The sequence below is a fragment of the Capra hircus genome, chromosome 20 (genome assembly GCF_001704415.2).
Source record: "Capra hircus breed San Clemente chromosome 20, ASM170441v1, whole genome shotgun sequence".
In the NCBI taxonomy this organism is placed as follows: Eukaryota; Metazoa; Chordata; class Mammalia; order Artiodactyla; family Bovidae; genus Capra; species Capra hircus.
In genome coordinates, this window is record NC_030827.1 from 6882403 (window position 1) to 6901588 (window position 19186).

Here is a 19186-nt window from a genome sequence, read left to right on the forward strand (position 1 = left end):
GAGCTCCAAACCTGTTTCTCCAGCTGCCTTCTTTATATACTCACTTAGAAGTCCTGTGAAAAGTGAAAGTTGCTCAGTCCTGTCCGACACTTTGCGACCCCATGGAGTTCTCAGTCCATGGAATTCTCCAGGCACGAATACTGGAGTGGGCAGCCTTTCCTGTCTCCAGGGGATCTTCCCAACCCAGGGATCGAACCCAGGTCTCCCACATTTCTTGGGGATTCTTTACTGCCAAAGTCACATGGGAAGCCCAAGAATACTGGAGCGGGTAGCCTACCCCCTTCTCCAGGGGATCTTCCTGACCCAGGAATCAAGCCAGGGTCTCCTGCACTGCAGGCAAATCCTTTACCAGCTAAGCTACCAGGGAAGCCCCAGAAATCCCGCAGGTTCTTCCTTAAACTCCACAAGCCCCAGACTGGACTCTTCCCTCTTCCCACTTGCTGGGCTCTGGACTCATCCTCTCCCGACTCCAGCCAGCCAAGCAGCTCAAGTCAGGAACCTGGTGTCATCTCCATGATTCCTCATTCTCCCTTACTGGCGAGTTCTCTCCCGCTACCCCTCTACAGAGCAGGGTCTTACTTAAGCTAACAATTTAAGTCAAAAGGGCAAACTCATCAGTGCCCCTAATTTCTTGATGAAGCCTCTGGTATCAGTCTTGCACCCTGTAAGACCAGAGTTTTCTCTACTCCGGCCGTTCTCTCCCTGTGCCCCCTACTTGCCCTGTACCTAAAACCCCTAACATTGTCCTGAATCTTCCTTAACACTCACTTGCTGGGACCTTGCTGGTGGTCCAGAATCTGCCTTCTAACGCAGGGCATAGGAGTTCAATCTTTGGTTGGCGAACAAAGATGCCACATGCCGAGGTGCAACTGAGCGCACGCAGTGCAACTAGAGGTTGCCCCAACAGTCATTTCCGTGTTTAGAGGGCTTTCTCCTGGAGTCATCCACAGATAGTGTAAAGCACCAGAAAGCACAGAGGTTGAAAGCTAAAGGGATGTGACAGGGAAGACTCTGCCAGAGCAAATACACTCGAGGGCTGCAGGTCCATGATTTAACATGCTATCTCTGCTTCATCATCACCCTGCACCACCATCACCCAGGGTGTTGCATAACAGTTGGCTACACATAGGGAAAACAGCTCTATCAACAGCCAACAATCAGGTGACAATCTTCTGACAAGGAAGCCTTTCCATCAGACGAACAGTCAAGAGGTAGCTAAAGGCCAGGCTAAGAACGGTATTGCTGTTATGACCACAGTCGAATCACGATTCCTCCCCTCTATTAAATCCTTAGTTTAAGCTCCCTAAATAGAACTCACCATTTCACTGGTCACGGTTTAAAAGCCAGATTTTGCCACATTCCAGTTCTGAGATCTCCTGGAATCAGTCAGCACAAAGACTTATCTAAGACCATTAACATGTGGCATATACCTGATGCCAATTATTTTCCAACAGCTGAGGACTGGCTGATATTTAAAAGGACTCTGATTCAACCCAATGCAGAAACCACACATATAAAGCAATACAGAGGAGACTGTGTTTCCTAAATATATGGACAAATAAGCTATAGAATTTTTATTCCACAGCCAAGTTCTTAGTCTTAACACCGATAAGCTCCCTGAGGTGGAACGAAGGCATCTTTCTTTCAATGACCCCTTTCTATACTTTTTGCACCACACTGTTGTTTTGAAGGGTATACATGCAAATAACAGCAATGGATTCCTCTTTTTAGAATAATAAAATGTTATAGGTAAGACTAAAATCCCCTTTGAGATGCCCACTGAACTCCCCCTACTTGCACAGAGGAAACAGCAGGGCTTTCCTGGGCCCTGTTGCATCCACGCGGCAAGAAACAGATGCTTCCTCATGCGCACCTCCTTGTATTTATGCTGGTGTGTAAATGGGACCCCCTGTACACACTAGGATATATCCCCCCTTGTCCAACTCAGCAATCGATCTTGGCAAGTTCCCCATGTCCTTCTATCTCCACTTCTTTTCTAAGTATTGTGTTTACTGGCGTGTGCTGCACTGGGTCTCCGCTGCTGCGCGTGGGCTGTCTCTAGCTGGGGCGGGCGGGGACTCCTCTCGAGCCGCAGTGCACGGGGCTCTCGCTGGGGCCGTCTCTTGTGCAGAGCACAGGCTCTCAGGCACGCAGGCTTCAGTCATGTGGCTCATGGGCGCAGTAGTTGTGGCTGTGGGGTTTAGCTGCTCCTCAGCAGATGGGGTCTTCCCAGATCAGGGTCAAAACGCGTGGCCTCTCTCTTGGCCCACAGATTCTTAAACACTGGACACTAGAGAAGCCCTGTAACTCCACTTGTTCATTCTCAATTGTTGAAGAGTATTCTCTAGAGTCAACTGACAAGATATACGCAGCCATTCTTCTGGTGATGAACATTCGTTTTGCTTATAAACATTCACTGTGGCAGGACAAACCACAGAGAACATTCTTGATGTATATAATCACTTCTCTGTGGTAGAAATTAGTGTATATCTGGTTCTGAGGAGGTGCCTATTTTTATTTCACTTGATGCTGCTGTTAACACTCATCAGCTTCTCCAAGATTTCCTCATACCCTTGGACAACGGTTGATATTTGGACAGTGGTTGATATCTTGTTATTTCCATTTGTGTGTTACCTCTCTCATCATCATCAACAACTAGTTTAAAACTAGTTTATCCTTTAACCAGAATATTTCATGGTTAGTTTATCTCCAGAAGTCTCCCTTTCAGAAAAATGGGGTTTGCAAAGCTGAATGCAAGACTCCCCAGCCTCGACACATTCCATCATTTGGATTTTACAATATGTCATTGTACTGCCAGTCAGCAAAGGTTCCTTGGTAATTTACTGATCATTCCTCAATTCAGATTGCAAAATCTAATTCATAAAGTGTCTGAGTGCTGTCAACTCATATGACTAATATGGGCAAACCATCATGATTCTCTTCTAAGAACAGCCACAGAATGGAAAAGAAATGAAGTTATTTTGCAAAAAGATGTTATCAAGGCATCAAGAAATCTCATCTCTAATCAAAAGGATGAAGAGATGGACTTTAACTGTCTGTGAGGCAGCCTGAGAACAAAGGGGTTAGTCTCTTCTCTAAGATATGCATTTTCCTTTCTATTTGACACCTGACTCACCAGCCTGCTTGTTCTGCACTAATCTTAAGTCACCCATTGCTCCTTTGATTCCTTGATACAATTCCATGTAATTTCCAGTCAGTACATGCTATGAAAAAGGTCTGCCCATCTGTTTATTCTTTCCAGAACAAGTTAGGAAAAGCCTTGGAGAGTAATATTTTATGCAGACAAAAAAATCACGTAGCTAAATGTTGATTATATTTTCAATCAATATAAATGAAGATGGAATATAAATATAATACAACATAAATATAAGTGAAAAGTGAAAAACTTCATCCCTCTCAGTTCTGCATTATCTGTGTGTCAACTTAATTATAAACAGAAATCATGTCAGGACGTCTCTGGAGATCCAGTGGTTAAGCCTCTGTGCTTCCACTGCAAGGGGCACAGGTTCCGTTCACGGTCAGGACCTAAGATCCCGCATACTGTGCCAAAAAAAAGAAAGAACGAAAGATCATGCCTATAAACACAGGGTTAATTTCAAAATAAACTACCTAGATGTGCAATATTAAGGGATAAGCCAAGTAAGTTTTGGCACATCCACACCGTTGGTTGAACATTATTCAGCCACTAAAAATGCTGTCATTGAAAAACATTTAGTGAAATTCATGTTTGTAGGCAAAAAAGAGGCTTCCCAGGTCATGCTAGTGGTAAAGAACCCGCATGTCAACGCAGGAGACATGAGAGATATGGGCTCAGTCCCTGGGTCATGAAGATTCTCTGGAGAAAGGAATGGCAAACCTCTCCTGTGTTCTTGCCTGGGAAATTCCATGGACAGAGGAGCCTGGCAGGCTACAGTCCATGGGGTCTCAAAGAGTCACACACGACTGAAGCAACTTAGCATAGCACATGCAAAAAGGAAAAACAGAAAAAACACATGTACAGAACTAGACCCCTTTTTCAGGCCATTCTTTATCTTATGCTTTTATTTATATCTATGTAAAGTATTCAAATACATTACTCTGCAAAAAAAAATATGTAAGTAACAGACGTTAACTCTTGAGTGCTGGGATTATGAATAATTCCTCCTCTTCACTTACTGTACTTAAAGATTTCCTGCAATGATTATGTTTGAGTTTTGCCATCAGACTTTTAACAGTAATTAGTTAGTCATTTATTATTGCCACATGTGCAGCATGTGGGACTTTCGTTCCCCATCCAAGGATCAGACCTGTGCTCCCTGCAGCGGAAGTGCAGAGTCTTAACCTTGGACCGCCAGTGAAGTTCCCTAAGGGTTATTTTTAAAAATAATAAGTATAAACTCACTGGTTAAGAGCTCACAATAGTTCATGGAGTAGAGTCAGCTTCTGGCCCTCGAGTCTGTAACAAGCAGCTTTGTGAACAGTCTATTCCCATGACAAAGGTACTCACAAGACTCATCCGAGGTGATGCTGGGGAAACTGTCACACTCTGGGTCCATGATGACTGAGACTTCAAGTTTCTGTAACTCCATTTCACTTGGAATTTTATTATAGCCACGATGCCACTTGTAGGTACCAAAAATATAGGCATAATATCTGTGTGAGAGAAATTCAAATAAATTTTTAAACCATTGCTCCTTCGCTAAGTCAGGTCTGACTGTGACTCCTTGAAGTACTGCACACCAGGCTTCCCTGTCTTTCATTATCTCCCAGAGTTTGCTCAAACTCTTTCCCATTGAGTCAGTAATGCCATCCAGCCATCTCACCCTCTGTCCTCCCCTTCTCTTCCTGCCCTAATCTTCCCCAGCATCAGGGTCTTTTCCAGAGTCAGCTCTTCACATCAGGTGCCCCAAGTATTAGAACTTCAGCACCAGTCCTTCCAGTGAATAGTCAGGGTTGATTTCCTTTAGGATTGACTGTTTCGATCTCCCTGCAGCTCAAGGGACTCTCCACAGTCTTCTCCAGCACAATTTGAAAGCATCAACTTTCCAGTGCTCAGATCTCTTTATGGTTCAACTCTCACATCCATATGGGACTACTGGAAAAACAGTAGTTTTGAATATAAGGAACTTTGTCAACAAAGTGATGTCAATACTTTTTAATATACTGTCTAGGTTTATCACAGCTTTCCTTCCAAGAAGCAAGGGTCTTTTAATTTTCTGCCTGCAGTCACTGTCTGCAATGATTTTGGAGCCCAAGAAAATGAAAACTTTCACTATTTCCCTTGTTTCCCTCTTTGTCATGAAGTGATGTGACTGGATGCCATGATCTTAGCTTTTTGAATTTTCAGTTTTAAGCCAGCTTTTCCCCTGTCTTTCACCCTCACCAAGAGACTCTCTACTGCTTCAATTTCTGCCACACTAGAGTGGGTTCTGGTGCATGTTGAAGACAAAAGAAGAAAGGGGTGACAGAGGATGAGATGATTAGATAGCATCAAGAACTCAACGGGCATGAATGTGAGCAAACTCCGGGAGATGATGAAGGACAGAGGAGCCTGACGTGCCGCAGTCCATAGGGTCCCAAAGCATCTCATGTGACTGGCGACTGAACACCACAAGCTGCGTTTTAAACACATACGTGGTAGGAGGTGATGTCGTTGACTCCTCAAACCCCTGCTACCTGCTATGAGTCCAGCTAGAAGCTCCCACCTCAAGCTGCACAGCAGCATCACCTGGGAGCGTTTTGCAGACAGGCACTGATGCCCAGTGGCTTCCCTGCTGGTGCACCTGGCAAAGAATCTGCCAGCAATGTGGGACCTGGGTTCCATCCCTGGGTAGGGAAGACCCCCCGGAGAAGGGAAAGGCTACCCACTCCACTATTCTGGCCTGGAGAATTTCATGGATTGTATAGTCCACGGGGTCACGAAGAATTGGACACAACCTAGCAACTTTGACTTTCACTGATATCCAGACCTTCAGAATCAGAGTCTCTGAGAGTGTGATTTTAAAAGTTGCCTGGGCCACGACCCCAAGTGACTCTTATGAGGTCCCCATTATAAAAGTAATCAAACCAATAATCCTGGGTGTGCAAGCCCATTCTGACCGGTGATGGGGCAGGGACGGGAGGAGGGTGAGCTCTCCTCTCCGAGGTGAGCACCAAGAAGAAAACCTTCTCTGTATGTGACACCTACACAAGTGGCAGCCACACCAAAGAGAGCAGGTCAGAGATGACGAGAGTACAGACTTCCTAATGATACTGCTGAGCCACGTAGCCAACTAGCCCTGAAATCCCAATATGTGAGATTCTTTACCATCTGAGCCACCAACGGCTGAGTGGTTCAAGATTGAGAAAGAGAAGACAGGGCTGTCTGCTGTCACCCTGGTTCCTTAATATGTATGTTGAGCATATCATGAAAAATGCCAGGCTGGATGAGTCACAAGCTGGAATCAAGACAGGGGGGAGAACCTCAGATACAGGGATGACGCCACTCTGATGGCAGAAAGAGAAGAGGAACTAGAGAGCCTCCTGCTGAGGGTGAAGGAGGGGAGAGGAAGAGCTGGCTTAAAACTAAACATTAAAAAAACTAAGATCACGCCATCTGGCACAATTGGGTGGGGATTTAGACACTAAGTCATGTCTGACTCTTGCGACCCCATGGACTGTGGCCTCCCAGGTTCCTCTGTCCACGGGATTCTCGAGGAAAGCATACTGAAGTGGGTTACCATTTCCTTATCCAGAGGATATTCCCAAACCAGGGATCGAATCTGGGTCTCCAGGTTTGCAGGCAGATTCTTTACCGAATTAGCTACTGCTAATTAATTTCCATCACTTCATGGAAAAGAGAGGGGAAAAGGTGGAAGTTAGTGACAGATTTCCTCATCTTGGGCTCTAAAATCACTGTGGATGGTGACTGTAGCCATGAGAACAGAAGATATTTGCTTACTGGCAGGAAAGCTATGAAAACTAGACAGCATGCTGAAAAGCAAAGACATTACTATGTGGACAAAGGTCCATACAGTCAAGGCTGTGGTCTTCCCAGTGGTCACGTACGATTGTGAGAGCTGCTCTGTAAAAAAGGCGGAGTGCCAAAGAACTGATGCCTTCAAACAGTGGTGCTGAAGAAGACTCCTGAGAGTCCCTCGGATAGCAAGGAGATCAAACGAGCCAATCCTAAGGTAGATCAGCCCTGACTATTCACTGGAAGGACTGATGCTCAAGCTGAAGCTCCACTATTTTGGTCATCTGATGTGAACAGCTGACTCATTGGAAAAGTCCCTGATGCTGGGAAAGACTGAGGGAGAAGAAGAGGATGTCAGAGGATGAGACGGCAGGATGGAATCACCAAGGCAATAGATATGAACTTGGGCAAACTTCAGAAGATGCTGAGGGACAGAGGTCTGGCGTGCTGCCTCCGTGGGGTCACGGAGAGTGGACACGACTGGGCAACTGAACAACAGCAAAAACAACATGTGAGGTAACAGGTTTTCTCTTTGCTCAAGCCAGACTGAGCCGGGACTCCTGTCACCTACCAACAAAAGTATCCCAGCTAATAACACCAAAGAATCCTCACTAGGGCCTGGAAAATTTACATTCTGCTGGCACCCGACTATCAGAGGAAGAGGGTAGCAAATAAACATTTGAAGGTACTAGAAGATAAAAGATCACATAGCCTTCAAAACCTAACATATGCAACAGATTCTGAGAAGCCAGAAAGCTGTATAAGCTACTTATATATAAGACTGTCTTGTGTGTTTTCCAGGGAAGTAAGGAGAGATGGGAAAGTTCTGATGAACTTGGAAGTGTATGGAAGTTAACCAGTGAGACAGTGAAAGAGATAAAGGTGCTGAGGGAAATCATTAGCTTAGGAAAATCTTTTTATAATTTAAAAATACATTATTTATTTACTTGGCCGGGCTGAGCCTTAGTTCTGGCATGTGGGATCTAGTTCCCTTACTGAGGATTAAACCTGGGCCCCTGCATTGGCAACATCCAGGTAGTCTAAGCCCCTGGACCACCGGGGAAGTCCCTATTAAAAAATCCTCACAGATTCAAAAGGAAATAAAGATCACAAAATTGTATAGCTAAAAATGCATCCTAGGGATTCCTCGGTGGCGCTAGTGGTAAAGAACCCAGCTGCCAACGCATGAGACACAGAGATGGTGGTTCCATCCCTGGGTTGGGAAGATCCTCTGGAACAGGAAATGACAACCCACTCCAGTATTCTTGCTTAGAAAACTATATGGGCAGAGGCGGCTTAAGGGCTACAGTCCATGGGGCGACAACAAGTCAGACAAAACTGAGCAGAGAGCAATCTTATGTGTCAGTTCAGTTCAGTTCATTCGCTCAGCTGTTTCCGACTCTCTGCGACCCCATGAATCGCAGCACACCAGGCCTCCCTGTCCATCACCAACTCCCGGAGTTCACTCAGATTCACATCCATCGAGTCAGTGATGCCATCCAGCCATCTCATCCTCTCTCATCCCCTTCTCCTCCTGCCCCCAATCCCTCCCAACATCAAAGTATTTTCCAATGACTCAACTCTTGGTATGAGGTGGCCAAAGTACTGGAGTTTCAGCTTTCGCATCATTCCTTCCAAAGAAATACCATACGTTACCACAAATTTTAAAAAAATTATTAAGGGAAATTAAAGATGTCAGCAGCTTTAAGATTTCAGTCAGGTGCTGGCTTCTCCCAAATAAGGAAAAGCTTGGCCCTGGATATTAAAACTCTAACAGAAAACCCAAAGGGATCTGATGCAGTGGTATCTGACGTGTGTGTGAAATAGTCAATAGCTCTGTCATCTCCACCTCTTTGCAACCCCATGGACGGTAGCCTGCCTGGCTCCTCTGTCCATGGAATTCTCCAGGCAAGGATACTTGAGTGGGTAGCCTCTCCCTTTGCCAGGGGATATTCCTGACCCAGGGATTGAACATGGGTCTCCTGCATTGCAGGCAGATTCCTTACCATATGAGCCACCAGGAAACCCCATTTTAGCTTGTCAGGATCTGAAACTAAAGTTTCAGTTAACCAAGGAGGGAAAAAGGGAAAGAGAAAAAACTGGCATGTGATCTTGTTCTAAAAGCTAAGGAAGCAGCTACGTACCAGACAGACAGAACTCTGCCTGCACAATGCATACTGTTTCAAAGCAGAGGCTGACACAAGTGGGTTCCTCAGGAGACAGCAGCCATGAGGACCTGATCACACTGGGGCCTCGGTTTTACCTGTTCTCTATGGCCTACACATTCTAGAACATGCCATCATCTCTAAACCTTTTCAACTCCATCATGCCTTTTCTCTGAAGCAGTAAAGGCCCCTCCTCGGTTCCGAGAACACTCTCCTGAGTGCTTTCAAGTCTCAGCCATAAGGGTTAATGTTTTATAATCTGCTTCCTAACACGCAGGGTATAATTAATAGCTGCTTGCCACACAGGGCAGAAATTAGTTAGACAAAGCCTTCAGATAACTACCTGCACTCCCTTAGGATGCCAAGCCTTGTTTTTTAAACCATCTCACAGCTTCTTCAAGTTCTGCTGATCTAACCATGGTTGCCTTACAGCAGCCACGCTGTCTTGCCATACTCATACCATTCGCTTATCACCAGCAGCATGGCACAGAAGGAAAATCCAGTTGTACGAACTGAGTCCCAGAGCAAATGAGGTGTGTTTGTTTTTAAAAGATTCCCAAGTCAACATCTTCCATTAAATGGCCTTCAGGTACTTGTTCCTTCTCAATACCCCAAGGCCGGTAATCAACCACCTTGATATAACTTCTTCATCCCGACTCTAGCCATTCCGACCTGATGGCAGATTCCACACCAAAGACTCATTAGAGCATGCATCTAAAATGAGGGTAACATCGTCCCTCTTTTTATTTAGTGGTTCACAACCGAAGGAGAAGAAGCCATCTCTGCCGTCGACTTCGTAAGTCTCTGCGGCCTAAGCCTGGGTCCGAGGCCGAGCTGGGGTCACCCCGAGCTCACCTGTTCGGGGTCAGCAGGTGCTGATGTGACTAGTCCTGCATTTGCCTCCAGCTGCTTGGTGTCCTGCAAGCCCAGTTAAGCTCTAATGACCTCAGGGAACAACGACCAAAATCTGAGGGAGGGAAGGACCTGTACACTGAGCACCAAACCACACTCCTTCAGGGCACCTTTAGGACGGTCCTGCCCTTTAGGACAAGTCGAAGACTCAGGCTTCTTGAGACACCTGCCCAAGGGCTATCCGCCTTGCACACGGTGTAGCTAGCAGAGCTAGCGCTGTGGCACACCACCACAAACCAACTCTTACTGTTGCTCAGTCAGGAAGTCGTGTCCCACCCTTTGTGACCCCATGGACTGTAGCCTGCCAGGCTCCTCTGTCCATGGGGATTTTCCAGGCAAGAATGCTGGAGTGGTTGCCATTTCCTCCTCCAGGGGAGCTTCCCCGCCCAGGGAGGGATGGAACCCATGTCTCTCGTGTCTCCTGCATTGGCAGGCAGAGTCTTTCCAGCTGAGCCACCAGGGAAGCCCCGCCCCGCCCATTCAACTTGACATCAATTTTAAAAAGAAAGAAAAAGCTAGCACTGTGGGCTGCCTCCCTACTACACAACTCACCCTGTGGCCAGTGGGGTTACAGACCTGAGGCTGGAGGGCTGAGAGGTGCTAAGGATCTAAACAGGAAGCTGCGAGAGCAAGCACATGTTTCTCGCAAACAAAAGGAGAAGCAGGTACTGCAGTGCAGCGACCATACCAAAGTAGCTAGGGGAATCTATGCAGCACTTTGCATGGGACAGAGGTTTTGGAAGGGAAGGGGAGTTTGGGGCAATGCTTCAACCTAAGGACTTTCTGCCACCTGAACTGTTACCAGACTGCGGCAGGAGAGACTGCCTATAAACGAAAAGCCACTTCGGGAAACCCCTAGTCCCCAAGCTTTAAGAACCCATCTTCCTCTTAGAACTCCCCCCAGATAAACTGCCATTAACCCTCCATCCACTCCATTTTCCGAGGCGAACACAGCCACAAACTCTGAGCACCCTACTCCTTCCGCTCAATATCCTGCACCCAAAACAGGGTTCCAGAGCACCCGGGAAGTCCCTTAGGAGGGAGCTGTGGGGGGTCGGGACGGGAGGTCAGGGGAAGAGCTTGCGTTTCAGTTCCTGCCTGTTCAAGCCGGCTCTGCTCTCTCTAGACCCGCGACTTTGGTCTGGTCACTGGCCGGTTCACCTGTCAAATAGGGGCAAGAGCGTCGGCCAGGCTGGATGGCTGTGCAGGTGCTAAGAGGCTCCCAGGTGCTCCTCCTCTCGGCGCCTGCGCTGCGTCCCAGGGTGGTCCGTCCCTCCCCGTCCCGGGGTCTCCGGGTCCCCTCCCTGGCCGCCCGTCGGGAGCGCTCACCGCCGAAAAGCTTCCTGCAGGACGGCGCAGGAGGGGCCGGTCTTGGAAGTGGGGCTGTGCCCGAAGAAGAAGTTTCCGGGCGAGAGGTACAGCAAGCGCGGGGTCGTCCTCACAGTGACAGGCAGGGGCCAAAGACTCAGGTTTCGCGAAGCAGAAACGCGCGGGCTCCACGCCGCCAGCGCCGCCAGGGCCGCCAGCAGTGCCAGGAGCCCGGGGAGCCTCAGCCTCCCCAGCCCGCGCTGCTCCATGGCAGCTCAGCTGCTCTCCAGCGGGGCTCGCCCCTTAAGCACCAGCCGCCGCCTTGGCTCGTGATTTCCCGTCCGGGTCCGGAGGAGGTACTTGCACCGGAGTCCGAGAGTCACCTGACTTTGCTCCGCCCAGGCTCCGCCTCCAGGCGGGTGGGCCGTCCTCGGGATCACCGCCCCGCCTCGGCTCCGCCTCCACAGGGCTGGGGCGGCCACCCGGACCACCGCCCGGACGCAGCAGCCGACCGCACTCAGCCCAACCCGGGTTTCCTCCACACCCAGACTTCTGTTGGCAGAACGGACGCCACGGAACGCCCAACTTCCTCCAGCCCCTAAAACCAGATACTTGCCCCTAAGTATCTGGTTACTTGCCCCTATGTCTGGATTTCTCTAAAAACGGCAGTTCAACTTTAGATATTAAAGCCTGCCTTCAGAACTCTTTAGGACAGAGTTTTGACTAGATGGGAGGTTAAAGATTAGGCAGAAGATACTCCGTAAGAAAATGGGCGATATTGAATCTTCCCACTTAAACATGATCTCTGACTTTGTAAAGTCGGCTTATGCTTATCGTCAAAGTCTCATAGCCTACTTGAGACGGGCTTTCTTATTCTTAGGCAAGTTGCTAGGTTTTTCATTGCTTTGCTGCTGGTGTTAATAGAATCGCTCCCTCCCCTAGCTCCCCCTTCATCCCCAGAAATAATGAAAGAATGAGGTAGAAGTTAAGGTCTTGGCCTGGAAATATCTTTCCACTTGCTGCTTATACCACTGACCTCATCCCACCTCAAGCAATGTGGAAACACAGCTGCCAGTCTTCCTTGTAAAAGGTAAACTGGGGCATGTCACTTCCTTACTCATTCATGCCGGTGGCTTGTTTCCCATTGTCTTTAACAGAAAATACAAGTTCCTTTCCGTGACGCCCATGGTGTGCCGGAATTTGCATCGCTCTACCTGACTACCAACTTCCATTACCTTGTCCCAGTGCCCTGCCCTTCTGTTACCTGAACCCGCTGAGCTTTCTCTTCCCTCACAGCCTGACCTAAAGGTGTCAGGAAAGCAGAGACGGGAATAAGAACGGATACAACTTACTCCCGCCCTAGACTGAGCACATTTCCATCTATCAACTGGTAAAGAGGTTCTCCTTGACCAAACATTAGTCAGGCTCTCTTAAACCCTCTTCTTGACTAGCATAGCCCAGTTCTAGGATCCTGAGAAGTTAATGGATTAAGAATCCCCCCCCACCACCCTTGATATGGGATCACCCTGGGATCCTGCAGCAAGAATTCTATTAGGTTGGTTTGGCAAGAATCCCCCTTACTCTTGATGTCTCCTCTTCATAATTCTCTGTCCACAGGCCACGGCTGCCCCCTGCTCATTGGCTATAAAACCCCAGCTGTCTTTCTCGTTTTCAGAGTTGAGCCTGACCTCTCGCCCCTGTTGTGATTGTCTTGGAACATCTTTCAATAGTCCTGAATACACGTGGCAGAATAATTTTAAAAAAATTATTCACACAATATTTTTGGATTAATCAGCCCTGAGGAGTGAGGGGCAAGGGGACATCAAGCAATTTATTTCTAGCTCAGGCTTTTTTTTTTTTTGCATTGACATGTGGTATGTGTGAACTTAATTCCCTGACCAGGGATCAAGTCCTAACCTCCTGCACTGGTAGTTCAGAGTCTTAATCACTGACCACCAGAGAAATCCCTCTAGCTCAAGTTTATGGATAGATAATTTATCTGTCTATTTCTGCTTTATTGACTATGCCAAAGCCTTTGACTATGTGGATCACAATAAACTGTGGAAAATTCTGAAAGAGATGGGAATACCAGACCACCTGACCTGCCTCTTGAGAAATCTGTATGCAGGTCAGGAAGCAACAGTTAGAACTGGACATGGAACAACAGACTGGTTCCAAATAGGAAAAGGAGTACGTCAAGGCTATATATTGTCACCTTGCTTATTTAACTTATATGCAGAGTACATCATGAGAAACGCTGGGCTGGAAGAAGCACAAGCTGCAATCAAGATTGCCAGGAGAAATATCAATAACCTCAGATATGCAGACGACACCACCCTTATGGCAGAAAGTGAAGAGGAACTAAAGAGCCTCTTGATGAAAGTGAAAGAGGAGAGTGAAAGGTTGGCTTAAAGCTCAACACTCAGAAAATGAAGATCATGGCATCTGGTCCCATCACTTCATGGGAAATAGATGGGGAAACAGTGGGAACAGTGGCAGACTTTATTTTGGGGGGCTCCAAAATCACTGCAGATGGTGACTGCAGCCATGAAATTAAAAGACGCTTACTCCTTGGAAGAAAAGTTATGACTAACCTAGACAGCATATTCAAAAGCAGAGACATTACTTTGCCAACAAAGGTCTGTCTAGTCAAAGCTATGGTTTTTCCAGTGGTCATATATGGATGTGAAAGTTGGACTGTGAAGAAAGCTGAGCGCTGCAGAATTGATGCTTTTGAACTGTGGTGTTGGAGAAGACTCTTGAGAGTCCTTTGGACTGCAAGGAGATCCAACCAGTCCATTCTAAAGGAGATCAGTCCTGGGTGTTCATTGGAAGGACTGATGTTGAAGCTGAAACTCCAATCCTTTGGCAACCTGATGCTGGGAACGATTGAGGGCAGGAGAAGGGGACGACAGAGGATGAGATGGCTGGATGGCATCATCAACTCAATGGACATGGGTTTGGGTGGACTCCGGGAGTTGGTGATAGACAGGGAGGCCTGGCGTGCTTTGATTCATGGGGTAGCAAAGAGTCGGACACTACTGAGCCACTGAACTGAACTGAATTGAACAACCCGGGTTATCTGGTGTTAGGGGCGGGAGGAAGTTGGGCGTGCGATCGGCAGTTTCACTGAGGTGAGCTGCTGCAAGAACCGCAGCACTACCAGCAGGAAGTCCGGGCAGGGAAGAAGCCCGGGTTGGGCTGGAGGCAGAGGGCTGCGCGGCTGGGCGCTGGTCCCCATGGCTGCCCCAGCGCTCTGGAGGCGGAGCACAGTCAGCTGACTCTCGGACTCGCTTGCTCCACGCGCCGCCCCTCGGACTCCGGCGGGATCAGGAGCCGAGGCCGCGGCTGGAGCTTACGGTGGGGGCGGGTAGAGAGCAGCTGCATCCATGGAGCAACGCGGGTTGGGGAGGCTGAGGCTGCCCGGGCTGCTGGCGCTGCTGGCGGCGCTGGGGGTGCTGGTAGTGCAAGCGGCGCTGGGGAGGCGAAGGGCGCAGACCCCACGCATCTCTGCATCGCGGAACCAGAATCTTTGGCCCCTGCCTGTCACTGTGAGGACGACCCCGCGCTTGCTGTACCTCTCGCCCGGAAACTTCTTCTTCGGGCACAGCCCCACTTCCAAGGCCGGCCCCTCCTGCGCCGTCCTGCAGGAAGCGTTTCGGCGGTGAGCGCTCCCGACGGGCGGCCAGGGAGGGGACCCGGAGACCCCGGGACGGGGAGGGACGGACCACCCTGGGACGCAGCGCAGGCGCCGAGAGGAAGAGCACCTGGGAGCCTCTTAGCACCTGCACAGCCATCCAGCCTGGCCGAAGCTCTTGCCCCTATTTGACAGGTGAACCGGCCAGTGACCAGACCAAAGTCACGGGTCTGGAAGAGAGCAGAGCCGGCTTGAACAGGCAGGAACTGAAACGCAAGCTCTTCCCCTGACCTCCCGTCCCGACCCCCCACCCCCGCCTCCTAAGGGACTTCCTGGGTGCTCTGGAACCCTGTTTTGGAGTAGGGTGCTCAGAGTTTGTGGCTGTGTTCGCCTTGGAAAATGGAGTGGATGGAGGGTTAATGGCAGTTTATCTGGGGGGAGTTCTAAGAGGAAGATGGGTTCTTAAAGCTTGGGGACTAGGGGTTTCCCGAAGTGGCTTTTCGTTTATAGGCAGTCTCTCCTGCCGCAGTCTGGTAACAGTTCAGGTGGCAGAAAGTCCTTAGGTTGAAGCATTGCCCCAAACTCCCCTTCCCTTCCAAAACCTCTGTCCCATGCAAAGTGCTGCATAGATTCCCCTAGCTACTTTGGTATGGTCGCTGCACTGCAGTACCTGCTTCTCCTTTTGTTTGCCAGAAACATGTGCTTGCTCTCGCAGCTTCCTGTTTAGATCCTTAGCACCTCTCAGCCCTCCAGCCTCAGGTCTGTAACCCCACTGGCCACAGGGTGAGTTGTGTAGTAGGGAGGCAGCCCACAGTGCTAGCTTTTTCTTTCTTTTTAAAATTGATGTCAAGTTGATTGGGCGGGGCGGGGCTTCTCTGGTGGCTCAGCTGGAAAGACTCTGCCTGCCAATGCAGGAGACACGAGAGACATGGGTTCCATCCCTCCCTGGGCGGGGAAGATCCCCTGGAGGAGGAAATGGCAACCACTCCAGCATTCTTGCCTGGAAAATCCCCATGGACAGAGGAGCCTGGCAGGCTACAGTCCATGGGGTCACAAAGGGTGGGACACGACTTCCTGACTGAGCAACAGTAAGAGTTGGTTTGTGGTGGTGTGCCACAGCGCTAGCTCTGCTAGCTACACCGTGTGCAAGGCGGATAGCCCTTGGGCAGGTGTCTCAAGAAGCCTGAGTCTTCGACTTGTCCTAAAGGGCAGGACCGTCCTAAAGGTGCCCTGAAGGAGTGTGGTTTGGTGCTCAGTGTACAGGTCCTTCCCTCCCTCAGATTTTGGTCGTTGTTCCCTGAGGTCATTAGAGCTTAACTGTGCTTGCAGGACACCAAGCAGCTGGAGGCAAATGCAGGACTAGTCACATCAGCACCTGCTGACCCCGAACAGGTGAGCTCGGGGTGACCCCAGCTCGGCCTTGGACCCAGGCTTAGGCCGCAGAGACTTACGAAGTCGACGGCAGAGATGGCTTCTTCTCCTTCGGTTGTGAACCACTAAATAAGAAGAGGGACGATGTTACCCTCATTTTAGATGCATGCTCTAATGAGTCTTTGGTGTGGAATCTGCCATCAGGTCAGAATGGCTAGAGTCTGGGTGAAGAAGTTATATCAAGGTGGTTGATTACCGGCCTTGGGGTATTGAGAAGGAACAAGTACCTGAAGGCCATTTAATGGAAGATGTTGACTTGGGAATCTTTTAAAAACAAACACACCTCATTTGCTCTGGGACTCAGTTCGTACAACTGGATTTTCCTTCTGTGCCATGCTGCTGGTGATAAGCGAATGGTATGAGTATGGCAAGACAGCGTGGCTGCTGTAAGGCAACCATGGTTAGATCAGCAGAACTTGAAGAAGCTGTGAGATGGTTTAAAAAACAAGGCTTGGCATCCTAAGGGAGTGCAGGTAGTTATCTGAAGGCTTTGTCTAACTAATTTCTGCCCTGTGTGGCAAGCAGCTATTAATTATACCCTGCGTGTTAGGAAGCAGATTATAAAACATTAACCCTTATGGCTGAGACTTGAAAGCACTCAGGAGAGTGTTCTCGGAACCGAGGAGGGGCCTTTACTGCTTCAGAGAAAAGGCATGATGGAGTTGAAAAGGTTTAGAGATGATGGCATGTTCTAGAATGTGTAGGCCATAGAGAACAGGTAAAACCGAGGCCCCAGTGTGATCAGGTCCTCATGGCTGCTGTCTCCTGAGGAACCCACTTGTGTCAGCCTCTGCTTTGAAACAGTATGCATTGTGCAGGCAGAGTTCTGTCTGTCTGGTGCGTAGCTGCTTCCTTAGCTTTTAGAACAAGCTCACATGCCAGTTTTTTCTTTTTCCCTTTTTCCCTCCTTGGTTAACTGAAACTTTAGTTTCAGATCCTGACAAGCTAAAATGGGGTTTCCTGGTGGCTCATATGGTAAGGAATCTGCCTGCAATGCAGGAGACCCATGTTCAATCCCTGGGTCAGGAATATCCCCTGGAAAAGGGAGAGGCTACCCACTCAAGTATCCTTGCCTGGAGAATTCCATGGAGAGAGGAGCCAGGCAGGCTACAGTCCATGGGGTCGCAAAGAGGTAGAGACGACGAAGGTATTGACTGTTCACAGGCACCTTGGACACCAATGAGTCCAATCCCTTAGTTTTCTGTTCAGTTCAGTCACTCAGTTGTGTCCCACTCTTTTTGACCCCATGGACTGCAGCATGCCAGGCCCCCCTGTCCATCACAAACTTCCAGGGTTTACTCAAACTCTTGTCCATTGAATATGTGATCCCACCCAACCATCTCCTCCTCTGTCGTCCCCTTTTCTTCTTGCTTTCGATCTTTCCCAGCATCAGGGTCTTTTCAAATGAGTCAGGTCTTTGTATCAGGTGGCCAAAGTATTGAAGTTTCAGCTTCAGCATCAGTCCCTCCAATGAACATTCAGGACTGATGGACTGGATGGATCTCCTTGCAGTCCAAGGGACTCTCAAGAGTCTTCTCCAACACCACAGTTCAAAAGCATCAATCCTTCAGCGCTCAGCTTTCTTTATAGTCCAACTCTCATATCCATACGTGCCTACTGGGAAAACCATAGTATTGACTAGAGTTTTATATTAGAGCTTTAATATCTAGGGCCAAGATTTCTTTATTTGGCACAAGCAGCACCTGACTCAAAGCTGCCAAGAGGTATAATTTCCTTTAAATTTTTTTTTTTTAAATTATGGTAGTTTGTATTTAAGACTGCTGTGTGCTCAGTTGTGTCTGACTTGTGGCCCCATGGGCTGTAGCCCTTAAGCCACCTCTGCCCATATAATTTTCTAAGCAAGAATACTGGGGTGGGTTGTCATTTCCTGCTCCAGGGGATCTTCCCAACCCAGGGATGGAACCACCATCTCTTCATCTCCTGCATTGACAATGGGTTTTTACCACTAGCGCAACCTGGGAAGCCCTCAGTTCAGTTCAGTTCAGTTCAGTTGCTCAGTCGTGTCCGACTCTTTGCAACCCCATGAATTGCAGCACACCAGCCCTCCCTATCCATCACAAACTCCCGGAGTTTACCCAAACTCAAGTCCATCAAGTCGGTGATGCCATCCAGCCATCTCATCCTCTGTCGTCCCCTTCTCCTTCTGCCCCCAACCCCTCCCAGCATCAGGGTCTTTTCCAATGAGTCAACTCTTCGCATGAGGTGGCCAAATATTGGAGTTTTCAGCTTCAGCATCAGTCCTTCCAAAGAACACCCAGGAATGATCTCCTTCAGAATGGACTGTTTGGATCTCCTTGCAGTCCAAGGGACTCTCAAGAGTCTTCTCCAACACCACAGTTCAAAAGCATCAATTCTTCAGCACTCAGCTTTCTTCACAGTCCAACTCTCACATCCATACATGACCACTGGAAAAACCATAGCCTTGACTAGACAGACCTTTGTTGGCATAGTAGTGTCTCTGCTTTTGAACATGCTATCTAGGTTGGTCATAACTTTCCTTCCAAGGAGTAAACATCTTTCAATTTCATTGCTGCAGTCGCCATCTGCAGTGATTTTGAAGCCCCCAAAATTAAAGTCAGCCACTGTTTCCACTGTTTCCCCATCTATTTCCCATGAAGTGATGGGACCAGATGCCGTAATTTTAGGATTGCTGTATTAGCCATTTTTAGCTATACAGTTTAGTGATCTTCATTTCCTTTTGAATCTGTCAGGATTTTTCGATTGAGACTTCCTTGGTGGTTCAGGGGCTTAGACTTC

General features: G+C 48.5%; 2 protein-coding genes across 2 annotated transcripts in view; one reads left to right on the forward strand and one right to left on the reverse strand.

Moving 5' to 3' along the window:
• Positions 1–11739, reverse strand: part of HEXB (hexosaminidase subunit beta) — a 32236-nt gene extending 20497 nt beyond the window's left edge. Inside the window, exons 1-2 of the mRNA XM_018065541.1 lie at positions 11362–11739; positions 4508–4653 (exon numbers count right to left, since the gene is read on the reverse strand). Coding sequence (XP_017921030.1) covers positions 4508–4653; positions 11362–11609 — 394 coding nt within the window. The 5' untranslated portion in view covers positions 11610–11739. The remainder of the gene's footprint in view (positions 1–4507; positions 4654–11361) is intronic.
• LOC102181993 (beta-hexosaminidase subunit beta) overlaps positions 14687–19186 on the forward strand; it is a 32134-nt gene continuing 27634 nt past the window's right edge. Inside the window, 1 exon segment of the mRNA XM_018065761.1 lies at positions 14687–15004. Within this exon segment, the coding sequence (XP_017921250.1) occupies positions 14730–15004 (275 nt within the window). The 5' untranslated portion in view covers positions 14687–14729.